This window comes from Solea senegalensis, linkage group LG6 (genome assembly GCF_019176455.1).
Source record: "Solea senegalensis isolate Sse05_10M linkage group LG6, IFAPA_SoseM_1, whole genome shotgun sequence".
Taxonomy (NCBI): Eukaryota; Metazoa; Chordata; class Actinopteri; order Pleuronectiformes; family Soleidae; genus Solea; species Solea senegalensis.
Genome location: NC_058026.1, coordinates 23,142,188 through 23,167,272, shown reverse-complemented (window position 1 = coordinate 23,167,272; position 25,085 = coordinate 23,142,188). Strand labels below are relative to the sequence as shown.

At 39.7% G+C, this 25,085-nt stretch overlaps 3 protein-coding genes across 3 annotated transcripts; 1 reads left to right on the top strand and 2 right to left on the bottom strand.

Moving 5' to 3' along the window:
• Nucleotides 1–1,943: 1,943 nt before the first annotated feature.
• ppa2 (inorganic pyrophosphatase 2) lies at nucleotides 1,944–6,002 on the bottom strand. The gene is made up of 12 exons (XM_044029359.1): nucleotides 5,743–6,002; nucleotides 4,717–4,781; nucleotides 4,589–4,633; nucleotides 4,437–4,490; nucleotides 4,149–4,268; nucleotides 3,646–3,732; nucleotides 3,422–3,548; nucleotides 2,963–3,090; nucleotides 2,748–2,833; nucleotides 2,561–2,630; nucleotides 2,416–2,455; nucleotides 1,944–2,333 (listed from the first exon to the last, which is right to left on the bottom strand). Exons 1-12 carry the CDS (start codon nucleotides 5,939–5,941, stop codon nucleotides 2,311–2,313), a joined length of 1,044 nt encoding a protein of 347 aa, XP_043885294.1. The 5' UTR covers nucleotides 5,942–6,002; the 3' UTR covers nucleotides 1,944–2,310.
• Nucleotides 6,003–8,367: 2,365 nt separating this feature from the next.
• Nucleotides 8,368–21,089, top strand: arhgef38 (Rho guanine nucleotide exchange factor (GEF) 38). The gene is made up of 14 exons (XM_044028977.1): nucleotides 8,368–8,943; nucleotides 13,619–13,803; nucleotides 14,577–14,694; nucleotides 14,797–14,944; nucleotides 15,052–15,069; nucleotides 15,185–15,384; nucleotides 15,499–15,632; nucleotides 15,774–15,878; nucleotides 16,031–16,150; nucleotides 16,582–16,950; nucleotides 17,042–17,179; nucleotides 17,430–17,631; nucleotides 19,639–19,946; nucleotides 20,336–21,089. Exons 1-14 carry the CDS (start codon nucleotides 8,727–8,729, stop codon nucleotides 20,516–20,518), a joined length of 2,445 nt encoding a protein of 814 aa, XP_043884912.1. The 5' UTR covers nucleotides 8,368–8,726; the 3' UTR covers nucleotides 20,519–21,089.
• On the bottom strand, nucleotides 20,057–24,970 carry ints12 (integrator complex subunit 12). Its single transcript, XM_044028978.1, has 7 exons — nucleotides 24,848–24,970; nucleotides 23,918–24,081; nucleotides 23,641–23,790; nucleotides 23,297–23,478; nucleotides 23,016–23,175; nucleotides 22,643–22,786; nucleotides 20,057–21,967 (listed from the first exon to the last, which is right to left on the bottom strand). Exons 2-7 carry the CDS (start codon nucleotides 24,071–24,073, stop codon nucleotides 21,410–21,412), a joined length of 1,350 nt encoding a protein of 449 aa, XP_043884913.1. The 5' UTR covers nucleotides 24,074–24,081; nucleotides 24,848–24,970; the 3' UTR covers nucleotides 20,057–21,409.
• Nucleotides 24,971–25,085: the final 115 nt, after the last annotated feature.

Below are 25,085 nucleotides of genomic sequence, written 5' to 3'. Positions count from 1 at the left end.
AATTACTGTTATAGATTTGTGTTTTAAAGAATGCTAACATTGTGTTTCTTTGGAATTCAACTGTTTTTATTTCAAACGGTGCTATTCAACCTACTAGACACATACAATGTGAGACTCTTTGGGTAGTGAGAAGGCTTTTAAATAATGTATAGTACCACATACATGTCAAATACCTCAAAACTAGTTTGGCAATAGAATTACAACGTATTGTTGTTGTTGTTTTTTTCTCCTTCTGCACAATACCTTCAAACAGTTCAACTTCAGGCCACTTAAAATGCATAACAGTTCATGTCCTACTTTCTTGTGAATCTGCTCGAAGGTTTTACTTGGACTTGAAACATTGATGTTATTGTGATCAGGGACATTTTAAACAAATTGTGTGTACATCTTCATCACCTGTATTCATCTTGTCATATTCTCATTCAGGGACTTGCCATTGCATCCTGAATCTTGATAAGATTCTTGTCTTCTCTACACAGAAAAAAACTTTTTCCTGCATTTTGTTGTGTTTTTTACTTATATTTTAGTCAGCAGGATGGTGGTGATCTTTTAAAAGTAATTTGAACATATATGCACTGAGCTGATTAAAGGGAAAGTATGATATTGACTAAGTTAAAAGCAACGGATTTGCTTTTGCAGGAATAACAATGGCAGTGATTACCGAAGCTGCACATCTTTATCCCTGTGTATAGTTCAATTTATTTATAACCACTAAGCATGTGTATGATTTTCTTTCCCCATCTGATTTAGTTCACGTGACATATGAATAATGAAATTACTGTCCTGTTAAAAATAACAACTTGCCCCGCTCTTAAACGTATTCATTTTCTGAAAGCACTTCATTTATTTTTCAGGAAAAAAAAAAAAAAATGTAATTAAGCATTGCAAAACTTTTTTTTATTTAAACAGATTGTAAATGTGTCCGAAATAAATAAATGAATAAATAGATAAATAAATAAATGAATGAATGAATGAATAAATAAATAAATAAATAAATAAATAAATTATGTCTGTGTACATACCAAGAATTTGTATTCTGTCAAATTGGCCCACAGCTGTCAGCAATCCTTACATCTTAAAATACCCTTTTTTTTTTCCCCAAAAACTTTTTCAGGTTCAGACAATGATCATGGTTAGATTATCCAGGAAGTCTTTGTAAATATCACTGTCACAACAATGTTTACAGTTATAGTACGCTTTTAGGTCAGACGTTAGAAAGTCTAGGTTTTTTTCCTTCTAATTGTCCAACTTTTGTAAAAAAAAAAAAAAAATTAAATAAAACTAAATAAATATACATTAAAATGTTGAATTTCCTTGTACAGAACCCAGCTACAGTAGCAGGTTTTTGTTGAGAAAGCCAAGGTGTCGATAAAGTGGGTTACAAGCATAGCCATACTTGAAGAAGCTTCAGAGTGTTTCTCAGTGAGTCAACATTACTTGAATTACTTTCTGGGTTTAATTAGTGCACTATTATGTGCTCAGCTCAAAGGTTAAGCTAGCAGTTGATACACACTTGTTTCTTTTTTTGTTTTTTTTGCAGTTAGACACTAAAGGTATAAAAATGTGCAACTTTTTGCCTGTCATTTTTATTTTTTTAAGGCTTTCCTAGTTGTTCTGACATTTGGTATGCTACAAAAATTGAATTAAGGATGGGTATTAATACTGTAAGTATTGTAATGTACTGAATGCAGTTTATTTGAAAGCTGTTTATTATATCATTCCTGATATTGCTGAGATGTGGGTGTTTTTTTTTAATAAAATTTATATTTATTTAAAGCAATCCAATTTGTAACTCCAAGTTATTACCAGTATCTAAATGCTGTGCAATACCATCCACATGAAGTGTTATTATAAAAACGAAAAAACCTGAATGAGACCTGGATGTTTTTCCATGGATGTGATTTTATTTTTATTTTTATTTTTATTTTTATCCAAAGAAGAAGAAATTGTTGCAATTACAACATTACAAACTTAGAATAGAATGGCCTCCTCAGGTCTGGACCTGTACACTGGCCACAAAAGTACTGAAATGCATATAAATCAGAATTTTACAATTTAAAATAAAAGGAAAAAAAGGAGACCAATACTTTTGCCGTTAACGTCCAAATTATAATAGATGGATGGATGTCCATCTGACATGACACAACCTGATTCTGGTTCATTACTCAGCATTACAAATATAAAGATCTTCCCTTGCCTATTATTGTCATGACTGTATAGGCTATAATGTACCAAAATGTAAATGTAACCAAACATAAACTTGAAACAGCAAAGACGTCTTTGTTGGTTTCCGTTGTGTCTTTGGAGTGTTCAGACAAAATGCCACTTGTCCACTGTACAAGCAAAGAATGACATTAAAATATAAACAACGAACCACATCATTCATTTTGTGTCAAACAGACATTAGTGACTTACGTTCTGGAGACACAGGAACTGGACTCCCACATGCTGGAGCCTGAGGAGTCACAGAACACATGTGAAAGTTACCAAATCTAACCTTCACACGTTGTATATGCCATTGTTGTGTTTGTTGTCTTTAACAGGACATGGAAGCTCTCACCGCCTGGACGACGTCTCTTGCCTCATCAGCACTACATCTCAAAGGACTCTCATGGCAAGTAATGTTTTTGCTGAAGTAAAATAAGGAAGTCAGTACTGTATTATTATTGTTTTTTTTATTTACAATTGCATATGTCTGCTATACATTTACACTGCAGATGTGTTACTCCACCCATTTACCCACTTACCATTCAATCCCTTCACAATTCGTCTGCTTCTGCAATAGCGCCCTCCAGTGTTCATGAGTGGACTTGATAATCTCAGCTGCAAAGTCCTAAATAATAATATATAATAATATCAGCCAAGTGAATTTAAGTGATTACAACCACAGTGGACGACAAACCACGTGACACCCACTGTTGTGCTTGATCTTTGTCATGTGGCATTACAATAGTCTCAGTACCTTGTCTTTGAATTGTCCGTTGAATCCAAACTGGTTCTCAGGCTTTCCATCAGGCACCTTATATTTCCTAAACCAGTCAACTGTGGCCTCTAAATGACCGGGTCGGCTCTTGCGGACGTCCCCTATGTCTGAAGAAACAGTGGTGACAGGGTTTGGACATTGTTTGGTGTCACTGAAATATCTGTAGGGAATTTACGCTTTTATGTACAGGATTGTATAGCAAATTATGTATAAATATTTATGCCTACTGAGCAGATACGTGTTGTGGCCCATTATAAATGCAACACATTTTGATCAAAACCAAACCCAGACAATGAATAAATGAAGAAAGGCTAACAAAATACAGCTGAAAACGCAAATGTCCACTTTTGATCATTCCCTAATGCCTGGTTTTCTGATTTTAGGCTTTCACGGGAAACAAAACGATAATATAATAACTATATTTATGGTCACACTCACTATTCAACTTTTTGGCGTCTGGGTCATTAGCGTTGATAGCGATGACCTTCCAGTCCATTTCTCCCTCATCAATCATTGCCAAGATGCCAAGCACTTTAACTTGGATCACCTGACCTGGATAACACACCTGCACAGGCCAAAAAAAGGACAAATGCAAATAATCAACCACACATCATTGATACATTCGGATAAAAAAACTGCACAAAAACTGATTTCATTCTTACCTGGGAGCCAATTTCACAAACATCAATGGGATCGTTATCGCCGCAACACTTAGTTTCTGCGTCCGTGTGTTTTGGGTCCTCCCATGTCTTTTGTTCAGTTCAAAAACATGCAAGAAATGTATTTTTCATGACAAGCAGTTAAACATTCTGACTGAAGGTCTGATCATGGTCCAATATACTCAAGTTTAAAGACAAAGGATCATGAATAATGAAAGTTCTGCATTGGTATTTTGTTGTTTTGGAGCGTTTGCTGCAACAATATGCAACATTTTTTTACCTTAAAGTAACTTCAAAATCATTTTTGAAGTTTTTTTATTCCAACACTTTACCACGAACGTCTGTCACAACTCACAACAAACATGGACCTTTCATGTTTGTTGTGATATAAAGACACATTGTTGTCAGATAAAGACACACAAGTCACGGAAATCCCACTTTCCCTGTGTTGTGTTCACATTCGGCAAAATTGACATATAAATAGTGTTGCGTCCGGTTTTCCTCACCTGTGGCAGAGCCCCGTAATTCCAAATGTAACCTTTATAGGGAAAGACGTTGGCAACATATCTAAGTTTCCCTTTCTTCACATCCTGTTTGATTGGATTCAGCAGCTCCTTTGTTGCAATCTGAAAAACCAAAGAAAAAGAACCTAAAAGTTATACATGTTAATCTTAAATAAAACAGCTTCTGAACTAGAAATACACCTGAAATAAATATCAGGGCATCACATTGAAATAAGTAAAGTCAAAGTCAGAGGTAGAAGTGGTTTATATCTATATTATCTCTTTACTTACCTCCAGTTTAGCATTTGACCATCGGGGAACCTCCACAACCATGTTATACAGCACCTGAAAGTTAAGAAGACAACATTCATGTAATCTCTTGTTTATAGTAGGACATAAAAAACACAAATGACATAACATGTATGAATGTGGAAGTAAAAAACCTCATTGTCATCGTTCTTGGGTTTTTTGGCAGGCACATCATTTTCCTGTGGAAAAGAAAAACAAAGTTTGACTGTTGTGTTCATGTGGTTTATTAATAGCTAATATCATTACTTATTCACACACTCACCTGCTCTGTCTCTGCTATTAGTGGGATGTCATGGAAAGGTGAAATGTATTTCCCTTCGGAGGTTTCTAAGAAAAACCAGAGCAAAATAAAAACAAATAAAAAAAAACATTCATGCACAAACATACAGTAGGGAGATTGCAGGAGTTTTTTTTAAATATCAGTAAAATGAACCACAACCAAGCAGCTTCATATCTGGTCAGAATACTTTCTAGTGTTCTAGTGTAAGAATTTTAACATCTTAACTTGGTCTACTTGCGAGCTTCTTTTTTCCTCCATGGAGGAGTTTGCAGTTAATGTCACTGAACTGGCTCAGAGTGATGAAGATGCAAATCTCCCACTCTCCCGTTTTTTTTCTTCAGATTTTCAGGAGAAAACAATCAATTGATTATTCAGGGAAATGATAAGAAAAGTAGTGGGTACTTGTGTGATGAAGGTTGAAACTTTTAATGAGCAGCTACAACATTAACTTTCACTGTTAAGGTCTTAAACATCTACTATGTGTCTATAAAATTGATTATTTCTCATAAATCATACTGAATTGACATTTTCTGACGTTTAAATCGAGAATATAATCGACTGATTATTTTGTTTATGAAAATAATCGTTAGTTGCAGCTTAAATTAAATTAAATGTTATGGGGAGTAGTTCTGCTGAGGATTTGGAACATCCAAATAATAATTAAATGATGAATTAAATATTCAAGTTAAGTTAATAATGTGGTGGCATGCAAAATGCATATATTCAGAGTTGGACCTGACGTTTGTTTACATACCACGTCAGGTTGTTTACATTTTAAACACAGCAGATTTAGCTGATTTTTTATTACTGCTAATGGTGTGTGTGTGTGTGTGTGTGCGTGTGTGTGTGCGCGCGCGCGTGTGTGTGTGTCCCACGTGACTTCCCACCACACCGTTAACCTCAGACTGACAGCTCTGCCGTTCAACGGTGACCCGGAGGTGACCTGACAAATACTGAACCACAACACCAGGTGTTTTTATTATGAAATGCAGTGACAACATAACTTACTAAAGTATATCCGGTAGTCGGAAGAATTCGGTCGTCCTCTCTCTTCCGTGTGAAAGGGCATCGTTTGTCTTAAGTAAAACAGTGGAGATGCAGCAGCTGTTTGTGTCACGACTTTACTTCTAGAAGCAGAAAATGAGCCGAAGACTTTCACCAGGCAGCCGAGCGAGGAGCGCTGCAGGAACGGTCTCATTAAAGACATTTGTTCCCCGGTTCCTGCTTCCCGTCCGCCACCTCCGCCACATCCAGGACCGTGAAGTCTGCCATCGTGAAACTGGCACTTCCGGTACATTGTTTTCAAAATAAAACCGGACACAATGGCGAACGAAGAATTATCATTACCAATCATTATAATATATCATTATACATTACTATTACTATAACAGTTACTATTATTAATCTCAGTCATTCTTCATTTCTTTCTGAAATCGCCTTTTCTTTGTGTTATGATGCTTTTGCAATTTGTGATTATGCATTTCCCTTTCTTTAGTATATACATGTATAGCACATTCACAGGCAACATGAGCGAGCCTTTCATTCAGTGTGAGAATAATGGTCATTTTGGCATGATGTAACTTCTACTCCAGTTTTGTCTATTAAATTATGGAATATATTCACTTTTATCATAATTAGGGCTGTAACTGATTTTCATTAGTGATTAATCTGTTGATTATTTTCTCAGTTAATTGAGTAATAGTTTGGCCCATAAAATGTCAGGAAATGTTGATCACTGTTTCTTAAATCTGGGAATGATCGGATGTCTTTTTTAATGATTTATTTGTTATTTGGAGCAAAGAACCCAGAAAATATTAATTTTTAGTAAGCTGGAAAATCAGAAAACGGATTAAAAGACTAATTGATGATTAATTTAGTAATGGATTATTAATTGTTTCAACCTTAATCATAAGTGGTCAATAGTGCTACAAACCTAGAGGTGTATTAAAAGTGATCAATAGGAATTATATGGTCTATGTTTTATGTTCCTATTTTGTATTCCATGTCCTGAATTTTGCTGTGATGCTTTTTTAGACACAAAAAAAAATGAACCACTTTGCTTTTATTTTGACGTCAAAAACATAGCACACATTAACTGTTGTCATTGTAGCTTGACACTACTTTCATTGCATGCCTTTGGACCATGAGCAGTAGCTTTGTTTTACTGCCACCTTGCTGTTATCCCCGGACTTACACTCACATCCAAGTGGCAACATAGTTTGTGCATAACTGACAAGAACATGTATTCTCAAGAATTGTCTCTTCTTTTTTTTTTTTACCTTAACAACCACACACACACACACACACACACACACACTTGTTTTTACAACCTGAAGTTAATGGATTTCATGGTGATAATATTCCCAAATACAGAGATCAAAGTCTGCATGTGTTCATTGTGCCGCGAACAAACAAACGCTCCTCCAGTCGCCTTGCTGTGTCGCTTTTATTGTTCCATAGGTTGATCTCTGTTCAAACAAATGATACATTATGGGCTGCCACGAAAAGCTGGTTCATGATCTGGGAAGAAGTGAATGCCTTTGCTTTTAAACTATTACTGCGCACAAAATCATAATAGTTGTACAATGGTTTTGATGACATTTTTATGTTAAGTTTGATTTCAATCATCCGTTTCAGCCAAAGATACACAGTATATAGTCAGATACTCACTCATTCATTCTTTTCTCCACTTATTTGTCAATGTTTATGAATCATCTGAAGTGGAACAAGTATTTTAACACTTGTTTGAGGATATTTGTCTGTGCTTCTACCTCAGTATACTTTGAATTTATTTGTTTTTACCATGCGTTTTCCGCCTTTTTGTTTCAGGAAGTTGTTTTTTTCCCCCCTGCGGGTAATTCTATTCAATTGCTGAGCAGGTCAAGATGTCCACACCCTGAGTGACACGATGATGTCATTTACATGCCCTCAGGCCTGAAAACAATTCATGCTGCCATGATGACAGCACACAGGAGATGTTTACACATTTGCATGTTTGTACAGAACGTGGGATTCTTTGGAACTTGCTCTGCCAAGTGGAATTACAATAAAAAGAATCAACAATAATATAAACAATATTGTTAATAATACCTTTTCTTTTCTTATTTACATGTACATAGAAGAGGGATAACAATCACAACCCCATGCAGTCTTGTGCTGATATGTCGTTGTGAAGCGTGTGTGTGTGCGTGTGTGTGTAGAAGTGAAACAGGTGTGTAATGAGCCATCATTACCTGTGTGGGGAGGAAATGCATCCATTCATTGTTCTGCTGAGGACACACAGTATCTGGTTGCTATGACCAGAAATCATAGTGACAGCACGAGTGTGTTGGTGAATTACCCGTCAAACTAGTCCATGTAATAGAACCATAATACAGTATATTCATAGTTTGCAATAAAGGAAATGAGTTTGTGTATCCTGACACAAAAATGTGACAAATCACCAAAATGAACATGTCAATATCAAAGTACATACAGCTTGACTCATTGTTTAATTTGACTAAAGTTGAAGGGTTCACTGAAATTTTACATATTCATTATGATGTCAGTGTACTGTAACACTCTGAATTGCAGTGTAATTCACTGTTTACCCATGCAGGGGCTATTTACATAAATACTTCCTTGTCTAATGGTACACTGTGTGTTTGTAAAGGCTCGTGTCAAATGTGTCTTAAGCACAAAAACTTTAGCCTGTGGCTGTTGCTCGCTCTGCAAACCTTGGAGGGAAAGTGAGGTGGTCTACTTTCTCTCCCTGGATGGAAATAAAGGTCTGAAGGGAAGAAGCATAGCACAGCAGTGGAGAGGTGGGGCCACATAGCTCCAATGACAGGTAGACACAGGGAGGAGTTACATTACCTGGGTTGAGCAGGCAGTCAGTGCACAGTGAGGAGTACACCTGTTGCTTTTTCTCTCTCTGCCTCTTTCCCTCTTCCTGTCCCCAGTCTCTTCTCCTGACTGATCTGCAGCACACAAAGGTAGCTGACGGCCTCACGATGAATCCCAGTGAGGCCGGCGGGAGTGAGAAGGAGAGGGAAAAGGAGAAGGAGAAGGTGATAAAGAGGAGGAACCGGCCTGTGTTCCTGCGTTACCTGGAAAGGAGGAGGACGGACACTATTGTGGCTCAGGACATGGCCAAAGGTGACATCAACCTGGGGACACTAGTGAGGAGGAGTCAGTCTGACAAGACGGAGTACAGCGCCAAACTTAAAGGTATATATGCCCTAATGACCTCCCCGAGGGTCAACACTATGACAACAATCTACACAGACACAAGCCAACACTTAGTCTGACAACTCTTTACATGGAGAAACATGCTCATTAAACACCTTCGTAAGTGACGTATGAGAAGTATGTGTCTGCATGTGATCGACTGTAACAACATAAATATCAGTGTACAGTGAACACATACACATAAGGTATGCACGGCTGCACAGCTCTTGATAGCCTGCACCTGTTGCGTTACCATGTGTTGAGCAGGAGAAATTCCCAGAGGGATGAGGGCACATATGCAAACTGCTCCAAACTCAGGCACAGAGGAGTGGCTTTAAAAGTGTTCCTGACCAGCTAGTAAACAAGACCTGACACCAGTGACGTACATGGAAAGACCTTACGTGTTGACTTATATACTTATTTAATCATCAACCCTCGTGTGTGTTGACACATTTCAGTTACAGCGTGCTTTTCGCTCTTTGTAACAGTTAAACACACTTTTATTTCACACATCTGGGACTGAACGTGTGCGCGGCTGGACGTGACCTCATCACAGCAGCTGACCCATGTCCACGTTTCAGAGGTTAAAAAAAAAACAAAAAAAAAAAAACAGGCCTGTCCTGAGTGCAGTCAGTGACGGGGAATGCTGCGCTGCAGGCTGAATGACTGACACTACTGTGCCAGCTGAGGATTAGTAGCAATGATTAGACAAAATATGAAGTTGTTCCTGAATCACTTGTTCATAAGTCTTCCAAAGAAGAAAAAGAAAGAAACGCCAATGCCAAAAATGAAGGTCACATGGTGTATTGACCAAATAATCTATCACAAACACTTTGCCTTATCAGCAGTTGCCCTGTTTACCTGAAATAGAGACACTCTCTACTACTTTGCACTTTCTGTTTTCTTTAACTACAGCGCCTGCATCATGACAGACAGGCTTGTTTTCAGGAAAACAACCCGGTGTTTTTTTTTTTCACCCACCCTCTTTGACTTGATCCTCACACCTAACGAGCACTATTGCGTACCTTATTTACTGTGGTATTACCCTTGCAAATATTGGCCGAAGGATGGCTTCACTGACAGAGGAATCATGTGATGCACTGCTTGAATAATTGTCTTGATCTTTGATCACTTCTAAAATCTGTACTGATTTGGAAAATCTGCCATCTCGGCCAGAGGATGAGTCTTGTGATGTAGCAAAAGTCTGGAGCTAAAACATGAGTGTGTTTTTATTTTTTTTTAATTTTAAAGTCACTTATTTTAATTTAGTATATAAAATAACTAATATAATGGGCACCATGCTTAGAAATGGCTGACATCAGTTGATAATTAATAATAGGATTAAATTAATAATAAGATTAAAGAATATGTGGATGACTCATCAATTTAAACGAAACAAAACAAGATGAAGTTCCAATCTGGAGCAGATATAACAGGCCTCACACCTGACGAGCCATATTTTTATATTTACAGTGTTATTACCATTGCAAATATTGACAGAACGATGACTTCACTGAAAGAGGAAACATGTGACCCGCTGCTTGACAGCCAGTTATCTGCTTGTCAGACTGGTTGGTCGAGCCACACAGAGCCATGGTTACATGATGTCACTGTGTCTAATTATTTACAGCAGTACAACCAAATATAATAAGTTCTGACAATGATTTACCGGAACAATACAATACAAATATACACGTGTTTTAATCATTCATGGAGCAGGTCATTTATGATGTTTTTATTACAAATCTGTTCAAACTTGAAGAGCTTTTTGAAGGCAGTAGAGTTGTGGTTCAATATGGGTTGTATATGATATTTTATATTGGCCACTTTATTAGGTACACATGACAAAACAGTGGCACCTGTTGCTGCTGCTGCTCTAGCCCAGCTGTCCAACATGGGTTCTACATCTTGTGGTTTAAGTGATGGTTGTAATGAGTGGTTATCTGAGTTACAGAAGTGAGTACTTTATCATTTTGAATCTGGCTATTCTCCTCTGACCTTTGGCACTAGCAAGACCTTATTTTCCAGAGAACTGCCCCTAGATACTTTCTCTTTTCTCCTTCTTCCCCTTCCTGGATGGTCGATCTGAACTTCAGTAGGACATCTTGACCACGTCTACATGTCAACATTTTAGGGTTACGATGATGTTTGAGGTTATGATAAGGTGATAAGGAATGCATTCCATCTGACTGGTCCCTCCTTTTTGTAATTAATATCCACATTTTACTTCCAAAACTGTTCCCAGCTTTGCTATGTGGCAAAGTCTAACATATTGTTCTCCTCCATGGTGATATGTGATACTCCATGCCTTGTTTTCTCTTCTGGGCCTGGCTGTTGGATCCCTTTCACTGGGCTGAACACTGAAAAGCCCTGTATCCCCTTACATGGGAACTCCTCATAGTATGAGACCTGTTGCTGCTTCAGCAGTCTAAGTTTTATTAGATATAAATAAAATTATAAATATATACATTTATAAATTTAATTTGTCAGTAAGTCAGTATATGGAGATATATATGGAATGTTTTCAAGGGCAGTTTTGAATGGGACAAATTAAAGCAAACTAATGCGAGTGACAGTTCTTCTAAAAAGATATTGCACTATGGCAAGAATGTATTACACTGATAAGTGGTGATTTAGGAAAAGAGTTGAAACCAGATTCAAATGGAATAGCAGGATACTTCATCTGATCCCGCGTTTTTAAGCAGACTTCTCTCACGGGTGGAGGTTTTCACAGATTCCGGGGTCTCTTTTCATGGTGAAAGCCCACACTTGACATGTGACACTTGATCATCATGTTGAAATGTGAAAGAATTTTCTTTCCACCTTTTTAAAATAATATTTTTATTTGTTTGGTTTTTTGATGATGAGTTTGCTGAAATTCAAGAAAATGTTTTCCCGCTCAAATCTCTCTGTCCACTGAGTTTATCAAACATGTTTTTTTCTATCATGTAACTACCTGAGGTGAAACCAGACACATATCCAGTTTGGATTTGGCAAAAATCAGCAGGGTTCAAACAACCTCAGCTCATAGACTTACTGTAAATGTATTGTACATTTATGCATAAAGTAACAGGAAGATACAAAACATGAACAAAGTATTCCAATCCTTCAATTTCAATCTGAAAACCTGTGATGGAACATGGTTGAAGCAGGTCACAGTGTTAGTGTGGAGTGGAACTAAAAAGCATTTGGTAATGCACATGGAGCCGGTGGAGGAAAGCCATAATTGGGGACTTCACTGTTGATGGATGCCTTAAATGAAAACAGCTTGATTTCACAACTGTTCTAATCTGTTTATCAAGTTTAAAATTGTGAAACAAATCTATTTTCATGTTTGTAGCAATACATTTTAGGACAGGTGAAGGATGAGGACAGGTAAATGATGAGGACAGGTGAATGGCAAGGACAGATGAATGATGAGGACAGGTGAATGGCAAGGATAGGTGAATGATGAGGACAGGTGAATGTGATGAGGACAGGTGAATGGCAGGACAGGTGAATGATGATGAGGACAGGTGAATGGCAGGACAGGTGAATGATGATGAGGACAGGTGAATGATGATGAGGACAGGTGAATGGCAGGACAGGTGAATGATGAGGACCGGTGAATGGCAAGGAAAGGTGAATGATGATGAGGACAGGTGAATGATGATGATAGGTGAATGGCAAGGACAGGTGAATGATGATGAGGACAGAGAGGACATGAATGAAGGATGATGTGAATGATGATGAGGACAGGTGAATTGGAACTAATTAATCCATTTTGATGTGTTTACATATTTCATTTTGTCAGCACTAAACAATTCATGTGAGATTTGTGTCCCCAAGAAAGACACAAGAAAGAACCATAACCTTGTTAAAGTAAAAGTAAATAAGTAAATTTTAAACTGGCTACTCTTTCACTTTAACTTGAGTTCACTTATAGACCAGTACTTTTACTTGTACTTAAGTACAAATGTATCAAAATAGTAGTACTTTTACTTGAGTAGAATATTTCAGCGCTCTTTCCACCTGTGGTGAAAGTAAAATCTGTAAGATGGAGTTGTTACTATCACGAGTTTCTTTGTGTGTGCGTTCACTCTGAATGGTGTTTGTTTGTATGTGTGATACGTCAGTAGGTGTGTCACAGCGAGCCCCTCCCATCTCACACGCTTCCAGTCGGAGCGGATGGAATGCTTGAGCGTGCCGAAGCATTACATCATCGTCACAATTTCTTCCGTAACCTGACACGGGCCCAGTGGCCATCCGTCTCCCTTCATACACACCCTCACACCCACCATCCCTCTCTCTGTTCACCTCTCTCTCTCTTCCTCTTCCCACCAGAGGAGGAAGTGATGCATTGTGTCGACTGAGCAGCAAAGAGGCATCTCTCTTTCCCGAGCAGACGCTCCTGCCTGCCATGCAAAGCACAGAGCAGTCACAGTGCAATCAACAAAAAGACAGAGAGCAATGCACCTGACTGGCATGTCAAGTGTGACCTTTTGGCATTTGAGTGAAAAGAATGAAATCACTGTGAAACAGTGCATACACAGCATACACAGAGAATTTACCACTGCACCTACGATGACTGTGGCTGACGGAGGCCCCTAAATAGACCTTAAAAATACACCTGAGCCTATTCACATCTTCGTTTGTCTCATAACAATATTTAATGCCTCTTTTTTTTTCCTTTCAGAGAAAATGACACCACTTGACCTGTCTGCGCCTCCGTCTCCAGCCATCGACCCAGAGGAGGTCGGTCTGAGGAAGATGAAGCGCAGAGCAAAGGTTATTCAGGAGCTTGTGCAGACCGAAAAGGACTTTCTCACAGGCCTGGAGCTGTGCATCAGAGAGGTGGTCCAGCCTCTGCGAAACATGCAGGTACATGACTCATTGTTGTGAGGTAAATACAACATTTACCTTGTACGGGAATTATTTATAGGCCCAAACCGGCCTATAAATAACTAAATAAACAAACGTCTGCTCCACTCAAACTAAAGACTAAGGAGTTCACACAATACTGATAGACGCTCAATCACATGTCACCCTTTGCCCTCAACACTTAGCCCTACCCTCTGTTTTGCATGTGCATGCACAGTATATTTTTGTTTAAGTAGAGGAGGGAGCTCATGAGGTCATCAGATTTTAAGGAAATTAAAGCTGGTGTCAAAAAGACAGCATTTTGTTTGTTTGTTTTTGACGTGTCACATTCTTGCATGGGTGTCCTATTTTGCAGAGGGGAGATTTTTACAAGGGGTATATGAGCGAGAGGCAGCCAGTCGTGATAACTATAAGAAATTGAGCTCTTGTTTTTGATTCTTGATTCTTGATTTGACCTGCGCTACGTTTCCATTTTGCCGTCAGTATCAGTCAGGATTCTACTGCTCAAAAACCCCAGACATTCAGCAGCTTGACAGGATGCTTCCCTACACATAGCACTCCCTCAGTCAGGTCTGATAGTATTGCTTGACAGAGGCAAAATAATATCTTCAACAATAAAACGTCTTAAATTGATACAATGAATGTCTTTACATTGTTTTTCCAAGTGGGGAAAGACTTGATTTGTAGATTAACCAGAAAATATAAATAATTGCTTTAATTTGATTGACATAAAATGGACTGTTTGTACATTTAAACATCCTGTCCTGTGTCAGGTTGTCGATATAGATCGACTGTTCACCAACATGGAGACAGTGTGTGAGGTCTCTGCAGCTCTCCTTCACAGACTGCAGGAGGCCATGGCTGACTCCGACCCAGAAGCAGTTGTCATAGGTACAGTAAATGCCATTTTGACTCAATATTAAAGATATATTACTGTTGCTGCTCTGGATACTTTTAGACAAATGATCTCATGTGCCCACGTTTTGTCTGCAGGAGAAGTATTCATCCAGGCGAAGGCAGCTTTAGAAGATGTATATAAGATTTACTGTTACCATTACGACGATGCCAACATGTCCCTCAAATCCTATGAGAAAGAGGAGGAAATAAAGCAACATTTCACCACATGTGTATTAGCACTGAAGTAAGTGAAGTCACTTCCTCTAAATCACTTCATCGAACACTTCCCTTCCCTTATATTCTAAATTCCTTCTTTGACGGTAACTGTCTTCTTGTTTTTGTTTTCCACAGAAAAATATATGACCAAGAGTAAGTTGGCATTTAAAAAAAAACCATATCCACGTATGAAGTTACATATGTCCGATTGTTTGTAGATCTCGATGATTGTGTTGACTGAGCAAGTTTTCTTGTGTGTTTTAAAAAGAGGGAAACCTAACTTGCTGGACATGGGTTCACTGCTCATCAAACCTGTGCAGAGGATCATGAAGTACCCGCTGCTGCTCGGGGAGCTGTGGCAGGCCACACCTGAAGACCACCCCGACTACTGTCCACTGCAGGAGGCGTTCACTGCTGCCAAGATCATCAATATTAACATCAATGAGTTCAAGAGGCGCAAGGATATCGGTGAGATTTCTTTCTGCCGTATGCACGTCATCTGTTACCTGTGATATTGCGTATACATGACATGTTATCTGGCTGAATGATATGAATGTATTATTATCTAATTCTCATTGTCAGTTATGAAGTACAAGAGGTCTGAAGATGAGGGCACACTGAGAGGCAAACTGCACAAGTTCAACATACACTCCATCCGTAAGAAAGGTGACAGGTTCGCTGGGTATCTCAAGATCCTCACTGGAGTTGAACCACAGGTAAAATACAATTGCAATTACATTTCATAGGCCTAATTACAAATGGGTTAATCATTTATTAATGACTGCATGTTTACAGCCATTAGGGACATTTTCGAGTGCATTTAGCTGCTATTTAAACTACATATTATTCTTCTGTAGGTGAGAGATGAAATATTTGATAAAGAGGAGAAGCTGTTCAGAGGTCTGGAAAAGGCTGTGAGGCAGCTGGTCAAGAATGTTCACTGTTACCTGCAGCACACTCAGGTGGGTGTTTTTTATTATTATTATTATTATTATTATTCTTATTGTAGCAAAGTCATTTCTAATAATGTAACATTTGCATGTTTATGTTCTGGTTTAATGAGAATGTTGTGTCAAATGTCTTAATTTTGTATCCCTTGTTGTATTTTCTGCAGGAGATGGTGTCTGTAGCTGTCCAGAATGTCCAGGACATGGAGAACATTGTGAAGGATCCAAGTAAAAATGGCACAAATGGATCAATGCACAGTAACGGAAATGACCCCTATAAGCACTTTGTAAGTGCGGCTTTTGTTGTACTACACAACATAAATGGCATCAATTTCATTCGCTGTCTAACTTACCCCTCTGCCACTCCATGCTTTTACTCCTTCCTGACCTTTCATTCGACCTTTCACTCTGTCCACTGTCCAGCTTTGTTAATCCTCTGCAGTAAATCCTGTGGCTCAATTCACATCTTCATTTTCTTATACTGCCGTCTTTGTCTCCGTGGAGTGCACAGGTGCCAATTCTGACATAAGTGCACCTCTGAATAAGACTCTTTGTGTAGCGCAGCACAGCCCCAAACCAGGAGCCTGTGATGACCTTTACAAATAGACCCAGTATTATATAGACACAGACGTGAAATGCATGTTTGCAGGCTTCTTTGTGCTGTGAGCTGAACAACTGTACTTTAAATCCCTTCTCGTCTTCTGGTTTCTTCCCTCAGAAAAACCGTGTGGAGCGCTTGGTCCTCGCCCCCCTCTCCTCTCTGCAGGGCATGTTCACAGCCCCACAGAAGCTCATCCAGAAACGCTACGACAAATTGCTGGATTACTGCAGCCGCCTTGAGCGCTCTTCCTCTTTCTCATCCTCCTCATCCACCACCACGTCATCTCCCTCACTGGCGTCAGAGGACCCGTCAGGTCCTGCCAGGAGGGACTATGAGGCTCTCAACGCCATGCTAGTGGAGGAGTTGAACAGGTTCAACATGGCTGCCTATACGATCCTGACCAACTGTGTGCTGTATCTAGTTACCTTACTCAGGGAGCTGGTGGACAAAATTCTCCTCCGTGCTCCATCTATACAGCAGCTTCCAGTGAGGACCCTGATCATATTACACGTCATGACACATTTTGTTTCAACTCATGGAATACTGAAACCCAGAACTGTTTCACTTGCTTTTCCAGCCTCCGTTATCGAACATCGTTGAAGTGCAGAACAGCATCATGGATGGGCTGAATAACCTGGCCTTTGTCAAAGATAATGCACAGAGGCTAATGGAGCGCAAAGTCAGCTTTGAGAGGCAACGAGACAAGAAAACAACGGTACGAACTGTGTTTTTTCTGTAATATTTAGGTCAATGATGAGCTGTGTAAATAAACTCCACATTGACCCCAGGGTGAGACAAAGATCCCACATAATATAAAACCTATCTGAACCTGTTCCCACCATCAGTCAGTAGCTGCAAGTGTGAAATTGAGATTATTACCTTTTTCTGGTATACTCTTGTACACTGATAACCGAAAACAAACAAGCCTGTATGTGTGCCCACTCATCATATCAACTCTCCTCCAGGTGATGGAGGTGCAGCATCAAACCGAGGAACAGCGCGCGTGGCTGCTGGCAGAGTACCCACCTAACCGTCTGTACCAGCTGAAGAGAAAGTGTAACGGCTGCCAGGAGCAGGACCTCAGTCTGCTGGAGGGGGAGCTGGTGGCTCTGCTGGAGGACACAGACCCATTAGGCAGCAGCAGCCGGTGGCTGGTTCACACCGGAGGCAAGTGTGTGTGTGTGTGTGTGTGTGTGTGTAAATTATAAATTAGGCAGAGGCGGTTCTGTACGCACACTGTGAATCAAGCTATCCCTCTACTTAACCACAGGTATGGTGAGTATAGGTCTCCTTTAACCCCCCTGCAGAGATGACAGAGGCTGTGTGGACACACAAAAGTTTACTTTCTGACTCTGACTAGTCAGCACACAAGAATCAGTCCCAGGAGCTCTTGTGATATTATGGTTGCCTGCCTCTGGGGAGGGTTGCCTCACAACAGGGCCAACACTGTATCTTGTCTCCATCTCCCCTCTACGTTTCACTGGAGCACCTGAGATCCCACGTCTTGTTTGGAATGAACCACTGTGCGTTGTTGTAAGCAGTGTTACTTAGAGTACAAAGCCGTTTCCTTTGGGTATTCAGAAACAAGGAAGGAGAGCTGCTGCTCGTGTGCTGCCGTGTACTCCACAACAACAATTTCTCTTTGATGAGTGCGCGGAAGAAAAAGTCTGTGTACATGTTCTTGGTGCAAAGTACATTCTTCACACACTTGTCTCCTCCTCTGGGCTTACACACATTCTCGAGAGGTTGTTGTTCAACCCTCTGTTGATATCCACGGTATGAATATGCTTGCCTCATATTTACACACTCCTCAGGTCACTCAGAGTAACTGGATTTAAGACTGTATAAGCAAATACTGAAGCGTATGTTGACAGCCTTAGTGTGAGACACGGATCTCGCCCTCATTTTTTATAGGAAGCTGTTTTTTTTGAATAATTAAGAGAAAATGTCCACCAAAGTAGTTTCTTCTGCAATTACTTCACCCTTAGATGTATGAGTCAGTTCACTTCAACTACAAAAGACCTTGTTTTTACCAGTGGGATATTTAGAGACATTCCCCTCAGGTTTTTCTTAAAGTTTGCCTTTATACCAAAATGGTCTCAGTAGAAAATGTGCTTGTGCTGCTTAAAGACTAGTAAACTGAAGATTCTGCATACTGTCTGACTGGGTAACTTTTTAAAAATGTCCACTACATTCAGACCCGTTGCCAAATGAGTGCACGCAATGCTGATTAAAGCAGAACTACCATCTGTTACCTGCCGTCAACCCGGAGTCCTTAGAATCAGGAGGTTTTGCAAAGTGAATTGCTTCATGACACTATACACACCACATATCAGCTATAAGATCAAGGCAGCAATAGCCTTATTTTAGACCTTCATCCTGGCAGAGCTGGCAAACAACAAGCAGATAAAAAGAAGGTTTGAGGAAACACAGAAACATGCAAAACAGAGGGCGACCAGTCTCGACATGACTCGACAGCATGTATTTGTCGTCTCTGGTGATAACAAATGCACATGGCCAGGAGAGGGAGAGGGGGTTGTTTACAGTGGTGGCTTTTTTTTTATATTTACCCAGAAACTGGAGGGGAAACTCTGCAACATTCTGCTTTAAATCTATCACCTCTACATGGTTCTCTCTGTTTCTATATTTTTGAAGTGTCTTTTTTATTATCTGTGCAACAATCTCATGCTGTTAGTGAACATCATGATCTGAATATGCCAAGAAGTGCCTATGAGGCTTGCTGAAGTGGATTCTACCGCTTAAAATAATCCTGAACGTTCAGTAGAATTCAACATTTTATATTTTAATCACAAGTATGACGTTGTCCAATAATTTAAAATGCAAATTCTGCCAGTGGAAGTTTCTTAGATGCAGTCTGGACAAGTAACATTACTTTACAAGACAGATATACAACACAACACTCTCATGTCTTGCATGGCAGAAAGGGAAGAGCTATTTCCCTTTCTCTCTCTCTCTCGCTCTCTCTTTGCAAGAGTGTTTTCTGACAATGTTTTGGTAAATTACTCAGAAGTCCACAGTGGCTGACAGAAGCCACTGTGTGCCACATTTAAATTTGTAACTGTGTATCAAATTAAAACTGCACTTTCGGTGAACCAAGACTTTGCAAATGAACAAGTTAGGCATCCTGATAAAATGTAAATGTGCCACCTTTAGGTACACAAGGCTACGTCTATTCCACATTCCTGAAGCAGTACAATCCACTGAGGGACTCACAGCGAGGAGGCCAGAGGGTCAAAGAGCAGCAGCAGCAGCAGCAGCAGCAGCAGCAGCAACACCAGCCGTCTGCCATGGTGGAGGAGGACTTCGATGACATCAGCCTGTTTGTGTCTGGCAGTGGAAGCAGCAGCCTGCTCAGTTTCAACCTCACCACGACAGACAGCAGCTCAACCCTTTCTGGTCTACAGGGGGAACTAGAGAGCCCAGAAGATATGGAGGACCTAGTGGACACAGAGGCACAGCAGGTACGTGTGTGTGTGTGTGTGTTGGCGTGCATGTTCTTGCACCATATGAATGTCGCTTTAGATCAGGTATTATGTTCAGTAAAAATGAATTCAAAAGAAAAAACAACAACTCAGCAGTTAAATTTCATTTAGGAAACAGTTCATGTGAAACAGATTAAGTGCCATCTGTAGGATGATTGTGCATGGAACTTGGAACACCTCTGTTCAAGTTTGCAGTATCAAACATTTCGAATAATAATACACACCACATGCACTAATTAACAGTGCCACCTTCTGGATTTACAGGAGAATGCACTCTCACTCCAGTTTTAATGACTTGGGAATGTAATACACATTTAATTGAATTAATTTCAACATTTTCTTTTCTGTGTGTGTGTTTGTTTTCACAGTTTTATGCCGTCTATGCATTTCAAGCCCGTTGTGACCAGGAGCTGACCTTGCAGGAGTACCAACATGTTCGTATCCTCCAGTTCTGCGACCTGGGAGGCAACAAAGACTGGTGGTTAGCTGAGGCCAATGGACAGAAAGGCTATGTGCCTGCCAACTACCTTGGCAGAATGTCCTACGCCTAAAAAGGGGTTTAGATTAAAACAAAACAAACCCCAAAGGAACCAGTGGCATTTCAGACAATTCAATTCATATTTTAAAAAGCCCTGGACGTAAAACATGTTACATTTCTGCTGGTGAATGTCAAAAGGAAGGATTTTTTGGTGGATCCAGGCTCACACAGGACTGACATGTAGAGACCCCCCCCACACACACACACACACCCGCAGGTATCACTAGATATTATCAGATGTCTCATACCAAAAGTGTTGATATTGAATCTGCTTTGTTCATAAAAAAAAAAAACAAGCACTCATCAAATGGACCAGTAATCTGATGATTAACAATAATGACGGTGGGAGAATACAGCACACTCTGCTGAGCACTTTTGGACTTCAGTATTGTTAAGTTCATATTAATAATGAAGTGAATTACAAATGAAGAACATTTTATATATGAAATGATTTATAAATGACACAGATGTTATATGTGAAATGATTTAAAAATGTAGTATATGTGTTTTATGTAGATGTGAAATGGAGAAATCGTTTATATTTGAACAGTTATGTCACATGACTGTATAAACTACAAAAACTACTGGGATTCTGTCTCCCCTTTGTCCTGCAGAATATAATGATTCACGTTCTGGGGCACCGCATGCCACAAAGCTAATGATACAAGCAGTCGATAAGAGGAGGATTATTTAATAACATTTGTTGATTAAAAAATGACCGTCACTTTTGCAATGTTTATATTTGTTAGAGCAGTACGACACAGAGTCCAGCAGCATTTACACAAAGTAAGATTCAAGTATTTGACTGTAAAACAATGTTGTCACCAAATTCACACTTTTGAAAGGTTTATTTTCTACTCCCTCAGATCTTCTTCTCCTCCACGCCATTTGTTTCCATCGCTACTCATTTCTTCAGTTTCTTTTGCGCCGCTTTCTTCTTTACCAGTTGAAGACGTTTCATAGCATTGAGCTGGGACTCTTGAGAAGTTGGTGCTTTGTCCCCTGGTGCAGCCTTTGACCCATTCCCATTGTTCCCGTTGCCCCCTCCGTTACTGCCTCCGTTTCCCCCTGCACTTGCCTGGGAGCTGCTCGGGGAGCCTCCACCTGACGAAGCAGAGCCTTTCCCTTGACTTTCACCACTCGAGGAGCGGTTAAGTGGCTGCTTACCCAAGGTCAGAGGAGGTGGTTTCTGAGGCACCTGGCTGGAGCTGCTTCCATTGCCCCCGGCAGGTACCTTAGCACTCCCAGGTCCTGACTTTGCTCCAGCTAGTCCAGAGAGCCCAACAGGTTTCTGGCCAGAGGGAGCTGCTAAGGTCTTACTGCTTCCACTTGGTCCAGAGGAGCCCAGTTTGGAGCTTGGAGGAACAGCAGAGCTGGTCTTGGCACCAAATGCAGCCCAGCCTGTGAGACCACTGCTGGAGGAGGAGCTGTTAGTGGTGGGATTGGCTGATGTTGCGGACGCCTGTGTTAAATGAAGAACAGCATAATTATCAGTGAAACAAAATCTAAATCCAACAGCTTCAGCTTTGTAGCCACTAGTTATTTTCTTACAAAAGTTTCGGTCATTGTATATATAGTCATTTCCAATTGCCACTGATAACAGTGTACAATGAGATTACAGTATTGTTCTAAGGGTGTAGGAATGGTTTCTACAGCCTTGGTAATACAATGGTAAAGTAAGGTAAATAGTAAAGTAAAAAAAAGTAAAGTAAGGACACCAGTCCTTACTTTCTTGACCACAACAGTACTTTAATCCTTTGGGGCAGGTCACTGTTTACCTTTGACCTGAATAGCTTCATGTTTATGAACCTACAAGTTACCTGCAAGCCATACAACTCAAAACAAACAAACTAAAGTTACATTCCCATTGTTGTTGGTGTTTACATAATCAAATCACTGTCAAAGAGAAAAATGTTTGCCATCAAAATAACTTCAAGGTGAATACATTTAAAGTACTGGGAAGTTTTTTAGAAAGCCATTCTCTGCACAAATGAAACAGCAGCAGAGGTCAGTGGTCTAAATGAACACTTTCAAATTAATTGTTTATTACGCAGGTTGGCAAAATTAAATCAATATCATCTCCCATGTTTTTAAAATCTCATACACTCTGATGGCAGCTACGAGTTATAACACATACCTTCAGTTCGGTTCTTTTGAAGGCTTGGAAGGTGCTGGCTGTGTCTGGTTTGGATTTCATCTCTGTCTTTTTGACTAGTGTGTCTTTCACAACAGGCGCTGATGACGCAGATCCAGGGGACGGCTTCTGTGGAGGTTTCTGGGCCTAGAGGACAAACCAAAAAGTCACCATGCATGCATGTTTAGGAGGGGCAGGTAGAGACATGAATCAGAATCACTGAAATCATTCACAAACGATACTGAAAACCTCACATACAAGTAGAATCATTTTTTACATGGACAAATGACTGTTTGAGTGTCTCAGGTGTGTGAGAGAGCATTTCAGTGATACAAAAACAACTACCAAGCTGATATTAAAAAGTTATTTTCCTCACCATACGTTTCATTTGCCTGGTGCAGCGAGCGCAATACCACACAAGTCTTGGGTCATTCACTTCTTTGTCTGTCACCTGGGGCTTGTGACAGTCCTGGTGGTACAGATTGTGACACTCTTGGCACTCCACCAACTGGTTTCCCATAGTGACCGTCATTTGTCTAAGGTAATTAAAACACACAGCACACCCAAATATATTAACAACTGTACAGGAAAATGTAGCAATGTCCTGAAGCTCATGCAACATTATATTTAATGTATGTACTAATGATTTACATGTACCTGCAAACCACACAAGCCAAGCCCATTTCCATGGCAAAGTCATCAGCGTTGGTCTCATCGTTGTCGTTAACGTTTGACAGGAGGTCTTTACTCGTCTGAACGGTAATTGGAGAAGAGCGATTCTCCTGTTTCTCCAAACGAGGCTTTTTCGGTGGGTCCACGTCACCCAAGTCAATTCTAACCTGTTGGCCAGTAAGAAAGGAGAGGTCAACATCACTCCCGAGTTTTTCTTGTGTGGTTTTAATTCATTTCCGAACATATTTTTTCTCCTGTTGTACGGTATTTGACCTTACAACTCAGAACTAATTTTATTCTAACGAAAACATTTTAGAAAGATATAGTACCTTCTCAGCCGGTCTCTTCTCTGCCTCTTTTTTGCTTTTCTCTGATTTGATACTGCTGCTGCTGCTGCTGGAGGAAGAAGAATTTGAGGACTTTGAGTCCTGTTTACTTAAGCTCAGTTTTGACACAGACCCCTTGGACACCTCTATATCCTGAAAAAACATAGTACAAAGTGGGCAGCATTTATTAGCAGAAAATACAAACCAATGACATTAAAAGAGAAAAAGCAAACAACAAAACAATTTGAAGAGCAAATTAAATATGAGTTGAATTCATTACTTTTTGTGATGAGCGGTAAGATGAGTCACTTCCTCTTGAGAGGGACTCATCTAGTAAAGCTTTGAGTTTATCAACTGAGTCTTTACTTTTGGAGTGCAGGTAACTTAATCCCTTAAGGAAGATGGGATCCAAATCCAAAGTGACAGGTCCAGCCATAGTTTCAACTGTGAATTGGGAAACAATGTGAACTTGTAAAGTTTCAGTTACCACATCATGTAAATACCAGTACCAACACAATTTTGGTTGCTGCAGGTGCTGATTTAGAACTATAAATATACTATACTATACTTGTAAACTAAAAGTTAAAGCTTGCATTTAGACAACACAGTGTTCAGACTTCCTCTTCTTCCATTAACTTTCAGCAGATTGTACACTGGTGTCCTCCACAGCCCAAAGATCCCAATCCCATTTTGAAGTAAATAGAGTTTGAAGTTCTTTAACATCGGTGTTCAGACTTGGGTCAGAATATAAAGGTTAAGACCTCATATGATCAAAGGAAACTCTTCAAAATAAAGACTTTTTCGTTCTAACTGAACTGCAATATGTTGGAATATAAGGCAAAGGGGCAGCATGCTGTCTTTCTGTACACCATCTGCAGAGTCGGGCAAAATTACAGACATAAAGTGGCGATTGAGCAAATTCATGATGATGTCATGTGATGCGGACAAGAAGTTGTCAATACAGAACAAGCTGTCTTTTCAAGGCATCATTGTTACAATAATGTAGCACCGTTTACATTAAAAAAAACCAGATACATGACACATTTAGGATGGCTGATTCCATTTTGAAGACTCATAAATAAATACTACAGACGTTACAATTTGGCAAATTAATGAGGACTCATTAAGGACTGTAATGGCAGAGTGGCTAAAGTTATAACACATTTATAAAACATGACAGACGGCTAACTTCAGCCTGTTTTTACATTACCTTCCACTCTGTTGGCAGAAAGAAACGTCCTTTGATGCGATAATTTGTTTTTTTGAGCAGCACTTCCTGACAAAAGAAAAACAGGCAGCCACAACGGACCTTCGTTTAAGGACCTGTGCAACTGCGATATGTTCCCGGAATACACACACCCGGAACCATGCATAAAATCCATTTTCGCCCACAAATATTTTAAATAACGTACTTCATTTAAAATATTAATCGTGTTACACACATATAT